Source organism: Oncorhynchus tshawytscha, linkage group LG13 (assembly GCF_018296145.1).
Source record: "Oncorhynchus tshawytscha isolate Ot180627B linkage group LG13, Otsh_v2.0, whole genome shotgun sequence".
NCBI classification, from domain to species: domain Eukaryota; kingdom Metazoa; phylum Chordata; class Actinopteri; order Salmoniformes; family Salmonidae; genus Oncorhynchus; species Oncorhynchus tshawytscha.
In genome coordinates, this window is record NC_056441.1 from 13,637,278 (window position 1) to 13,650,758 (window position 13,481).

Below are 13,481 nucleotides of genomic sequence, written 5' to 3' on the forward strand. Positions count from 1 at the left end.
GTTTTTCCAGTCCACAGGTTTAATCTACTACATTAGCAGCAGTATGTACACACCTTGGATGCAGTGAGCAACATCATGGTGCATTTCTCCAGCACTGCTCTGGCTGCTGCCATCCTGGCCTTCTTATTCTCATCCTTCAGGTCCTAATGGACAGAGACCAACACTGGACAGTTACAGAAGCGGTCTCATCCTTCAGGTCCAAATGGACAGAGACCAACACTGGACAGTTACAGAAGTGGTCTCATCCTTCAGGTCCTAATGGACAGAGACCAACACTGGACAGTTACAGAAGTGGTCTCATCCTTCAGGTCCTAATGGACAGAGACCAACACTGGACAGTTACAGAAGCGGTCTCATCCTTCAGGTCCTAATGGACAGAGACCAACACTGAACAGTTACAGAAGGGGTCTCAGCTGGTTCCCAAACTTCTCTGATTTGTGAGTGTGGGCCAGTTGTGAGACACCAAATAGACAAACATTTTAAGCCACAACTCAGTCTTGCTAAGAAGAACTGGCTTTGACCTACCAGGGATCTGGACCAGAGCCATGAATTAAGAATAAAATAAATACATGGCTCTGGTCTGGACTAGTGGACCAATTAATGCAAGGGGTCAGTCATTCAAAAAAAAGCATCCCCCACACTTTAAACGCACACAGAGCATATCCGTACCATGTGGAAGAACCGCCAGAGTTCTCGAGCTAAGTTTAGTTAAGGTTTAGTCCTCCGGCCATCAGCGTTATTACTCATAGATTAACCTGGTGAAGCACAACTCAATGCAGTAGATATCTCAGTAACATCCACTGACACGCTCATCTCTGTGTTTCAAAGACTAAGCATTTAGTGTGTGTTCCAGGAGGTGGAATCAACTTCTCTCCAGGCATAGAGCCATGTCTTTTATACTGATAACAAGTTCAAACAGGTGCCATTAATACAGGTAACGAGTGGAGGACAGAAGAGCCTCTTAAAGAAGAAGTTACAGGTCTGTGAGAGCCAGAAATCTTGCTTGTTTGTAGGTGACCAAATACTTATTTTCCACCATAATTTGCAAATAAATTAATAAAAAATCCTACAATGTGATTTTTTTCTCTCATTGTCTGTCATAGTTGAAGTGTACCTATGATGAAAATTATAGGCCTCTCTCATCTTTTTAAGTGGGAGAACTTGCACAATTGGTGGCTGACTAAATACTTGCAAAACACGTGCAGTCACCATTGCTTTGCACAAAAAGGGCTTCACAGGCAAGAATATTGCTGCCAGTAAGATTGCACCTAAATCAACCAGTTATCGGATCATCAAGAACTTCAAGGAGAGTGGTTCAATTGTTGTGAAGAAGGCTTAAAGGCTTAAGGGCAACCAAGAAAGTCCAGCAAGCGCCAGGACTGTCTCCTAAAGTTGATTCAGCTGCAGGATCGGGGCACCACCAGTACAGAGCAGCAGGCAGGTGTGAGTGCATCTGCATGCACAGTGAGGCAAAGACTTTTGGAGGATGGCCTGCTGTCTAGAAGAGCAGCAAAGGCGGCACTTCTCTCCAGGAATAACATCAGGGACAGACTGATATTCTGCAAAAGGTACAGGGATTGGACTGCTGAGGACTGGGGTAAAGTCATTTTCTCTGATGAATCCCCTTTCCATTGTTTGGGGCATCTGGAAAAAAGCTTGTCCGGAGAAGACAAGGTGAGCGCTACCATCAGTCCTGTGTCATGCCAACAGTAAAGCATCCTGAGACCATTCATGTGTGGGGTTGCTTCTCAGCCAAGGGAGTGGGCTCACTCACAATATTGCCTAAGAACACAGCCATGAATAAATAATGGTACCAACACATCCAGGAACAGTTTGGTGACGAACAATGCCTTTTCCAGCATGATGGAGCACCTTGCCATAAGGCAAAAGTGACACCTAAATGGCTCGGGGAACAAAACATCGATATTTTGGGTCCATGGCCAGGAAACTCCCCAGACCTTAATCCCATTGAGAACCTGTGGTCAATCCTCAAGAGGCGGGTGGACAAACAAAAACCCACAAATTCTGACAAACTTCAAGCATTGATTATGCAAGAATGGGCTGCCATCAGTTAGGATGTGACCCAGAAGTTAATTGACAGCATGACAGGGCGGATTGCAGAGGTCTTGAAAAAGAAGGGTCAACACTGCAAATATTGACTCTTTGCATCAACTTCATGTAATTGTTAATAAAAGCCTTTGACACTTATGAAATGCTTGTAATTATACTTCAGTATTCCATAGTAACATCTGACAAAAATATTGAAAGACACTGAAGCAGCAAACTTTGTGAAAATGTATATTTGTGTCATTCTCAAAACTTTTGGCCACGACTGTACAAAGATGTATGTACAGTATGATGTTTTTACAACTTAATTTGGTCGCTAGAGGGTTTGTTTGACACTCAACAGCCTGATCAACTCTATGCGAAGAACATGTATGGCGCTGCATGAGTCAAATGGTGGTCACACCAGACTATGACTGGTTTTCTGATTCATGCCCCTAATAGTTTTTAAGGTATCTGTGACCAACAGATGCATATCTTTAATTCCAGTCATGTGAAATTATTATTATTAGATTAAGGCCTAATGAATTTACTTATATGAACTGTAACTCAGTAAAATCTATGAAATTGTTACATGTTGCGTTTTATATTCTTGTTCAGTATATATTCTCCTGCTCTTTACTCGGTTAGTCTCAGTAGATTTCCAGACGGAAAACAAAGTATTTGAATATTTTCATCTCCATATCATAACGATTCACTTTTCATCAGCTAGCTAGCGCAGTCTGTATCCAGAATAACAACCTATTCCCTGTGTAGTGCACAACTTTTGACCTTATGGGCACTGGTCAAAAGTAGTGCACTATATATGGAATAGGGTGCCAATTTGAACACGTACATAGAGACTGTGTATGACTCAAAGCAGGATTAGCAGACTCTGGCACTACAGGGAACAGAGTTATAACTTTCTGGCATCATTATTTCTTGAAAACGTATGATACAAAGATGTATGTACAGTTTTACAACTTAATTTGGCCTCCAGAGGGTTTGTTTGAGGCACATTTTGTTTTGATGACGTAATCACTCCTTTGAGATGTGAGTCAGATTTGACCCACGCATTGGTCCTGCCGTCTGTCTAAACACACCTACACTATCCCTGCTGGTGCAGAGGCCCTGGAGTGTGTGTATATGCACGTGTGTGAGGGCAGCAGGGGCTCGTCATACATACCCTGCTATCGGTGTCATCTCGTACTCTGAGTGGATGTGGAGCCAACATGGCTTACGGTACTGTACGGTTCTCTCTCCCACACGCACAGACACTCACTTGATTCATTAAGACAGGAGCCCCTTTTTACAAGCTGGAAAGCACATGGCTTTTAGATCTTTATAGTCTCTCTCTCAATTTAATTCAAGGGGCTTTACTGGCATGGGAAACATATGTTTACATTGTCAAAGCAAGTGAAATGAATAAACAAAAGTGAAATAAACAATCAAAGTGAACAGTAAATATTACACTCACACAAGTTCCAAAAGAGTAAAGACATTTCAAAATGTCATGTCTACGTACAGTGTTGTAAAGATGTGCAAATAGTTCAAGTACAAAAGGGATAAAAATAGGTTGTATTGGTTGTATTTACAATGATGTTTGTTCTTCACTGGTTGCCTTTTTCTTGTGGCAACATGTCATACATCTGGCTGCTGTGATGGCACACTGTGGTATGGAAATGAGAGTTTATTAAAATTGGATTTGTTTTTGAGTTCTTTGTGGGTCTGTGTAATCTGAGGGAAATGTGTCTCTAATATGGTCATACATTTGGCAGGAGGTTAGTAAAGACCACATTTTGTGGGCAGTGTGCACATAGCCTGTCATCTCTCGAGAGCCAGGGTTGCCTACGGCGGCCTCTCTCAATAGCAAGGCTATGCTCACTGAGTGTACATAGTCAAAAGTTTTCTTTCATTTTGGGTCAGTCACAGTGGTCAGGTGTTCTGCCACTGTGTACTCTCTGTTTAGGGCCAAATAGCATTCTAGTTTGCTCAGTTTTTTGTTAATTCTTTCCAATGTGTCAAGTAATGATCTTTTTGTTTTCTCATGATTTGGTTGGATCTAATTGTGTTGCTGTCCTGGGGCTCTGTGGGGTCTGTTTGTGTTTGTGAACAGAGCCGCAGGACCAGCTTGCTTAGGGGACTCTTCTCCAGGTTCATCTCTCTGTAGGTAATGGCTTTTTTATGGAAGGTTTGAGAATTGCTTCCTTTTAAGTGGTTGTAGAATTTAACGGCTCATTTCTGGATTTTGATCATTAGCGGGTATCGGGCATAATTCTGCTCTGCATGCATTATTTGGTGTTTTACGTTGTACACAAAGGATATTTTGCAGAATTCTGCATGCAGAGTCTCAATTTGGTGTTTGTCCCATTTTGTGAATTCTTGGTTGGTGAGCGGACACCAGAACTCACAACCATAAAAGGGCAATGTGTTCTATAACTGATTCAAGTATTTTTAGCCAGATCCTAATTGGTATGTCAAATGTTATGTTCCTTTTGATGGCATAGAAGGCCCCTGGAATTTGTATTTGTGGTTCTGGCAACTGGACCTTTTTTTGGAACACCATTATTTTTGTCTTACTGAAATTTACTGTCAGGGCCTAGGTCTGACAGAATCTGTGCAGAAGATCTAGGTGCTGCTGTAGACACTCCATGGTTGTGGACAGAAGCACCAGATCATCAGCAAACAATTTGAATTCAGATTCTAGTAGGGTGAGGCCGGGTGCAGCAGACTGTTCTAGTGCTCTCTCTAACAATGTGAGAGCTGGAGGGGAAAGAAGAGTGGCTTGACCAATACCCTTTCAGAGAGGGACGGTACTCACATTCTGTCTGTCCCCGGTCAGGTGGGCGAACTCCACCATCTGGTTCCCAAACTGGCTGAAGATCTGGACAAACTCCTGGAAGGTGCTCACTCTCTCCAGCTGCTCCAGGGTTACTAGCACCTGGGAAAATCAGGAACACTATTACAGTAACTACAGCTGGGAAAATCAGGAACACTATTACAGTAACTACAGCTGGGAAGCTCAGGAACACTATTACAGTAACTACAGCTGGGAAGCTCAGGAACACTATTACAGTAACTAGATGGGAAGATCAGGAACACTGTTACAGTAATTAGATGGGAAGATCAGGAACACTATTACATGTTACTTCCGGCGCCGACAGAGATGGCCGCCTCGCTTCGCGTTCCTAGGAAACTATGCAGTTTTTTGTTTTTTTACGTGTTATTTCTTACACTAGTACCCCAGGTCATCTTAGGTTTCATTACATACAGCCGAGAAGAACTACTGAATATAAGATCAGCGTCAACTCACCATCAGTACGACCAAGAATATGTTTTTCGCGATGCGGATCCTGTGTTCTGCCTTACAACCAGTGTAACGGAGTAGATTATATGCAGCGACCCAAAAAAACGACTCAGAAAAAGAGGGAAACGAAGCGGTCTTCTGGTCAGACTCCGGAGACGGGCACACCGTGCACCACTCCCTAGCATTCTTCTCGCCAATGTCCAGTCTCTTGACAACAAGGTTGATGAAATCCGAGCAAGGGTAGCATTCCAGAGGGACATCAGAGACTGCAACGTTCTCTGCTTCACGGAAACATGGCTAACCGGAGAGACGCTATCCGAAGCGGTGCAGCCAGCGGGTTTCTCCACGCATCGCGCGGACAGAAACGAACATCTTTCTGGTAAGAAGAGGGGTGGGGGCGTATGCCTTATGACTAACGTGACATGGTGTGATGACAGAAACATACAGGAACTCAAATCCTTCTGTTCACCCGATTTAGAATTCCTCACAATCAAATGTAGACCGCATTATCTACCAAGAGAATTCTCTTCGATTATAATCACAGCCGTATATATCCCCCCCAAGCAGACACATCGATGGCTCTGAACAAACTTTATTTAACTCTCTGCAAACTGGAAACGATTTATCCGGAGGCTGCATTCATTGTAGCTGGGGATTTTAACAAGGCTAATCTGAAAACAAGACTCCCTAAATTTTATCAGCATATCGATTGCGCAACCAGGGGTGGAAAGACCCTGGATCATTGTTACTCTAACTTCCGCGACGCATATAAGGCCCTGCCCCGCCCCCTTTCGGAAAAGCTGACCACGACTCCATTTTGTTGATCCCTGCCTACAGACAGAAACTAAAACAAGAAGCTCCCACGCTGAGGTCTGTCCAACGCTGGTCCGACCAAGCTGACTCCACACTCCAAGACTGCTTCCATCACGTGGACTGGGAGATGTTTCGTATTGCGTCAGACAACAACATTGACGAATACGCTGATTCGGTGTGCGAGTTCATTAGAACGTGCGTTGAAGATGTCATTCCCATAGCAACGATTAAAACATTCCCTAACCAGAAACCTTGGATTGATGGCAGCATTTGTGTGAAACTGAAGGCACGAACCACTGCTTTTAATCAGGGCAAGGTGTCTGGTAACATGACTGAATACAAACAGTGCAGCTATTCCCTCCGCAAGGCTATCAAACAAGCTAAGCGCCAGTACAGAGACAAAGTAGAATCTCAATTCAACGGCTCAGACACAAGAGGCATGTGGCAGGGTCTACAGTCAATCACGGACTACAGGAAGAAACCCAGCCCAGTCACGGACCAGGATGTCTTGCTCCCAGGCAGACTAAATAACTTTTTGCCCGCTTTGAGGACAATACAGTGCCACTGACACGGCCTGCAACGAAAACATGCGGTCTCTCCTTCACTGCAGCCGAAGTGAGTAAGACATTTAAACGTGTTAACCCTCGCAAGGCTGCAGGCCCAGACGGCATCCCCAGCCGCGCCCTCAGAGCATGCGCAGACCAGCTGGCCGGTGTGTTTACGGACATATTCAATCAATCCCTATACCAGTCTGCTGTTCCCACATGCTTCAAGAGGGCCACCATTGTTCCTGTTCCCAAGAAAGCTAAGGTAACTGAGCTAAACGACTACCGCCCGTAGCACTCACATCCGTCATCATGAAGTGCTTTGAGAGACTAGTCAAGGACCATATCACCTCCACCCTACCTGACACCCTTGACCCACTCCAATTTGCTTACCACCCAAATAGGTCCACAGACGATGCAATCTCAACCACACTGCACACTGCCCTAACCCATCTGGACAAGAGGAATACCTATGTGAGAATGCTGTTCATCGACTACAGCTCGGCATTCAACACCATAGTACCCTCCAAGCTCGTCATCAAGCTCGAGACCCTGGGTCTCGACCCCGCCCTGTGCAACTGGGTTCTGGACTTCCTGACGGGCCGCCCCCAGGTGGTGAGGGTAGGCAACAACATCTCCTCCCCGCTGATCCTCAACACTGGGGCCCCACAAGGGTGCGTTCTGAGCCCTCTCCTGTACTCCCTGTTCACCCACGACTGCGTGGCCATGCACGCCTCCAACTCAATCATCAAGTTTGCGGACGACACAACAGTGGTAGGCTTGATTACCAACAACGATGAGACGGCCTACAGGGAGGAGGTGAGGGCCCTCGGAGTGTGGTGTCAGGAAAATAACCTCACACTCAACATCAACAAAACTAAGGAGATGATTGTGGACTTCAGGAAACAGCAGAGGGAACACCCCCATCCACATCGATGGAACAGTAGTGGAGAGGGTAGCAAGTTTTAAGTTCCTCGGCATACACATCACAGACAAACTGAATTGGTCCACTCACACAGACAGCATCGTGAGGAAGGCGCAGCAGCGCCTCTTCAACCTCAGGAGGCTGAAGAAATTGGCTTGTCACCAAAAGCACTCACAAACTTCTACAGATGCACAATCGAGAGCATCCTGGCGGGCTGTATCACCGCCTGGTATGGCAACTGCACCGCCCTCAACCGTAAGGCTCTCCAGAGGGTAGTGAGGTCTGCACAACGCATCACCGGGGGCAAACTACGTGCCCTCCAGGACACCTATACCACCCGATGCTACAGGAAGGCCATAAAGATCATCAAGGACATCAACCACCCGAGCCACTGCCTGTTCACCCTGCTGTCATCCAGAAGGCGAGGTCAGTACAGGTGCATCAAAGCTGGGACCGAGAGACTGAAAAACAGCTTCTATCTCAAGGCCATCAGACTGTTAAACAGCCACCACTAACATTGAGTGGCTACTGCCAACACACTGTCAATGACACTGACTCTACTCCAGCCACTTTAATAATGGGAATTGATGGGAAATGATGTAAATATATCACTAGCCACTTTAAACAATGCTACCTTATATAATGTTACTTACCCTACATTATTCATCTCATATGCATACGTAGATACTGTACTCTATATCATCGACTGCATCCTTATGTAATACATGTATCACTAGCCACTTTAACTATGCCACTTGGTTTACATACTCATCTCATATGTATATACTGTACTCGATATCATCTACTGTATCTTGCCTATGCTGCTCTGTACCATCACTCATTCATATATCCTTATGTACATATTCCTTATCCCCTTACACTGTGTATAAGACAGTAGTTTTTTTGGAATTGTTAGTTAGATTACTTGTTCGTTATTACTGCATTGTCGGAACTAGAAGCACAAGCATTTCGCTACACTTGCATTAACATCTGCTAACCATGTGTATGTGACAAATAAAATTTGATTTGATTTGATAACTACCACACATTACACATAACCACTCTCACTTTAACATCAAATATTATACACAGAATTCAAAAATGGCAACAGCTTTCTGTCCGAACCAGGTCTTGAGAGATGGACTAAAGGTGCTGTGAGAGATACTACATTGTGTGTGTAAATGGGGTTCTAGATACTGAACGAGGCAGCAAAGCAAATTGTTACCCAGACTCAACGTGGGCCTCGTCATACAAGTGATGGCCATCACATTCACTTTCAAGCCAAAGTGTTCAGTAGACCAGCTTGTCATGACTGACTGACTTCAACAACATAGAGGACCTGTCTGTAGAAACAGGAAAAGGTCATTGTGACAGCAAGTGGAATTGTGTCCCATACGTCTGATGAACGGGGTGAGAGATGGAGCGAGGGAAGGGGAGCGAGGGAAGGGAAGGAGGATGGATGGTCATGCCTCCATGTCTCAGGAGTTATCACTATGGGCCTGAGGCTGGGTGGCTCTTGAGATACCAATCAAATCACAGTGATTTACCCCAATCCCCTTTACTGTTCACACTGGAACACACAATGTGGGGTAAGGGGTGACCTGTGATTTCTCTGCAAAAAGGAAGGAGTAAATGTTGTGTGTGTTACTTAATGACATATGATTTTTTATATTGTCATATCGGCCTCTCATTCCGGGATTTGCGGTATTTCCGGCTTAGTACACACGGGGACGCCAAAAAACAACAAAAAACACATTGGGCATCTGTTACAAGAATGCTAACAAAATTAGCACAAGTAATAGCGAATTTCTATGGAGGCTGCTAGCTAAATATGCAAACAAAGCAAACTGATTGCCCAGTATAGCATCCATGATTCGTGTCATCGATTGGCCAGTCTATTTTGTTGATATATTTTTTATCGGAAATAGAACCACTAAATCACCTAGTCTATTTCCGTTGTAATTTTGAGATGCTACTTGATGAGAAATGTCAGCTTCAACTGAGAAATTTAAAAAATATATATTATTATTGTATTTTTTTACACAACACGAAGGTAGGAGCTACTGTGTCATTTTCGGTGAGTCTGAACATTTACAATCGAGTGTGAACGACAGACATTGTGCAAATTAACAAAGTTTTGACGCATGCTTGTCTGCTCTGAAGCGGCATGTGCACACGCTGTGGGTCTGGAGTCACTAGGGCAACGGGCCAATGCTCGGAGAAGATGAGGGAGGAGCAGACAGAGAACGGAGAGGAGAAAAATGCACGGAAATCAAAATATAGCAGTGGCAGCTGTACAGATAACTCATCCAAAGGGCATTGAGTTCTTAAACACGGTACAAAGTTTACATAATATTATGCCCCGTCACCTTATTAGTTCAGTAACTTACTTAGGGGTCGCGTTAAGGCATCATTCATTTAATGCAGGAAAAACATAATACACGTAATAAATCTCATGTTGCGTTTTGTAAACGCATATCTAAAATGCTTATTGTAATTTCTGCTTGGCATCATACTAACTTTGTGCTTCAGTTGCACAATTCACGAACAGGCATTCTATCAGCAGACAGCGCTCTGGCTGATGTGTAGGTTTTTCTCAATGTGTAGCCACTAGCCAGCCGACTTTTCTCCGGTAAAATTCCAGATTAACTTTGAGCAAAACATTAGGAAATGTAGCTAGCTACATTATTTCATGATAAATAGAAATATGATGGCCATGCACTGTTTTTGCAACAACAACAAAAACTAATAGAGTTCCACTTCTGTTCATGAAAATTAAGCTATTTGGGTATTGCACGAATGTATTTTCTGTGAAGGAAAACTATAGTTTTCCGGCCCTCCCAATAGGCAAGATTAGGCTGTCGCCTATGGCAGCACTTGAATGAGGCGGCATTTTGACAATTGGCTGCCGCACTCCGGTGCCCGTGATCGGTTACTACACCGCCCGCAGGACCCAAGCCACCAGATCATAGCGTTGCTGCAGTTCCCGTCCCACCCAGTTCCCGCCCCCACCCCATTCCTGCTTCTCTTGAAGTTCACTCCCACTATTTTTGGTAGCTATGGTGATGTGTGTGTTTTTATGGGTTTATCCAATTGAGAAATATGAATAAAAATGAATAATTGTGTGTGACGAAGACGATTAGTGATTTAAGGCAACAGCCTAACCTAGCATGTTAACGTTAGCTAGCTACTACTTGTGGATATCATTTTAGCTGAAAGAAATCTAGAGATTTGAAACAATTTGCTACCATATCTAAGAGACAAACTATCAGGAAGTGATTTTTTTTTTTAAACAATGAGAAAAGAGGCACAATCTATAAACCAAAGAAATTCGCTGGTGAAATGTATCAGTGTGCAGCAATGTCCATCAGCCGGTGTGGAGAATGACAAGCCTACGAGGACAGGCCATTCATACAACGAGCCCCCCTTCGCTGATTCTAGCAGCGAAGAGGGCAAACCGGAGGAGTCCAGCCATGCACTTCCACTGATGAGGACAGCTCTCTGGCTGGACAAGAACAGGTGGGTCGCACCAGGCCTAGCCACACCTCCAAACAATGCCAGCGAAGACCCTACTATCTTGGACCCAGACTTGTCGCTCCCACTCCCTGATGACAGTAGTGGTGCTGTTGCTAAATCCGATGCCCAGACAAAAAACATAGAAAGATCCCAGAGAGTGGCCAAAATATATGAATGGATCTTTACAAGATAAGTTAGTGCAGGCTGGGCCACATCAGGATTAGGAGGGGAATTTCCCAAGAGATGTTTTCGGTGGCCCACTACAATAGGAGGATGGCGAACGGGGAGAGACCCTCTATGACTCTGTTGAAGAAAAAAAACACTTTCAATATAAAACGCGACCCCTGTCAATACACAGCCGGACTCACCTGCTCCCGCTTTCTCACGTTGTGCTATTTACTAACAAACACGTGACTGGATAAACTGTTCTGGGGAACTACAGGTAACAAAAATATAAAAGAGAAAATGGCAACGATTTGACTGAGTTACAGTTCATATAAGGAAATCAGTCAATTTAAATAAATTCATTAGCTCCTAATCTATGGATTTTACGACTGGGTGGGGTGCAGCCTAGCCCACCCACTGGGGAGCCAGCCCCAGCCAATCAGAATGGGTTTTTCCCCACAAAAGTGCATTATTACAGATAGAAATACATCTCAGTTTCATCAGCTGTCCGGGTAGCTGGTCTCAGACGATCCCACAGGTGAAGAAGTTGGGTGTGGAGTTCCTGGGCTGGCGTGGTTACATGTGGTCTGCGGTTGTGAGGCCGGTTGCACATACTGCCAAATTCTCTAAAATGATGTTGGAGGCGGCTAGAGAAATTAACATTCTATGGGCAACAGCTCTGGTGGACATTACTGCAGTCAGCATGCCAATTGCACAGTACCTCAAAACTTGAGAGTTCTGTGGCATTGTGTTGGGTGATAAAACTGCACATTTTAGAGTGGCCTTTTATTGTCCTCAGGACAGGGTGCACCTGTGAATTATCGTGGTGTTTAATCAGCTTCTTGATATGCCACACCTGTCAGGTGGATGGATTATCTTGGCAAAGGAGAAATGCTCACTAACAGGATAGAAAAAAAAATGTGTGCCCAGAATTTGAGAGAAATAAGCTTCTTGTGCGTACAGAACATTTCTGGCATCTTTTATTTCAGCTCATGAAACCAATACGTTACGTTGCGTTTATACAGTGGGGAGAACAAGTATTTGATAACCTGCAAAATTGGCAGTGTTTCCTACTTACAAAGCATGTAGAGGTCTGTCATTTTTATCATAGGTACACTTCAACTGTGAGAGACGGAATCTAAAACAAAAATCCAGAAAATCACATTGTATGATTTTTAAGTAATTAATTTGCATTTTGAGTAGTGTTAGAGGCTATTTTGTAAATTACATGGCCGAAGTCAGGGATCGGTAGGATAGTCAGTTTTACGAGTGTATGTTTGGCAGCATGAGTGAAGGATGCTTTGTTGAGAAATAGGAAGCCGATTCTAGATTTAATTTTGGATATGGAGTTAATGTGAGTCTGGAAGGAGAGTTTACAGTCTAACCAGACACCTAGGTATTTGTAGTTGTCCACATATTCTAAGTCAGAACCGTCCAGGGTAGCGATGTTGGACGTGCGGGCAGGTGTGGGCAGCGATCGGTTGAAGAGCATGCATTTAGTTTTACTTGCATTTAAAAGCAATTGGAGGCCACGGAAGGAGAGTTGTATGGCATTGAAGCTCGTCTGGAGGTTAGGACAGTGTCCAAAGAAGGGCCAGAAGTATACAGAATGGTGTCGTCTGCGTAGAGGTGGAACAGTGAATCACCAGCAGCAAGAGCGACATCATTGATGTATACAGAGAAGAGAGTCGGCCCGAGAATTGAACCCTGTGGCACCCCCATAGAGACTGCCAGAGGTCTGGACAACAGGCCCTCCGATTTGACACACTGAACTCTATCTGAGAAGTAGTTGGTGAACCAGGCGAGGCAGTCATTTGAGAAACCAAGGCTGTTGAGTCTGCCGATAAGAATGTGGTGATGGACAGAGTCAAAAGCCTTGACCAAGTCGATGAATACAGCTGCACAGTATTGTCTCTTATCGATGGTGGTTATGATATCGTTTAGGACCTTGAGCATGGCTGAGGTGCACCCATGACCAGCTTGGAAACCAGATTGCATAGCGGAGAAGGTACGGTGGGATTCGAAATGGTCGGTGATCTGTTTGTTAACTTGGCTTTCGAAGACCTTAGACAGGCAGGGTAGGATAGATATATCACCCAACAAATATACATGGTTTGACCTGACATGCATAATCCAACAAAGATACATGGTTTGACCTGACATGCAT

At 44.4% G+C, this 13,481-nt stretch overlaps 1 protein-coding gene across 1 annotated transcript in view; it reads right to left on the reverse strand.

The window, feature by feature from the left end:
• LOC112265799 (alpha-catulin) overlaps positions 1–13,481 on the reverse strand; it is a 106,165-nt gene that overhangs the window by 29,771 nt on the left and 62,913 nt on the right. The window contains exons 4-5 of the mRNA XM_042295211.1: positions 4,865–4,984; positions 54–143 (exon numbers count right to left, since the gene is read on the reverse strand). Coding sequence (XP_042151145.1) covers positions 54–143; positions 4,865–4,984 — 210 coding nt within the window. The remainder of the gene's footprint in view (positions 1–53; positions 144–4,864; positions 4,985–13,481) is intronic.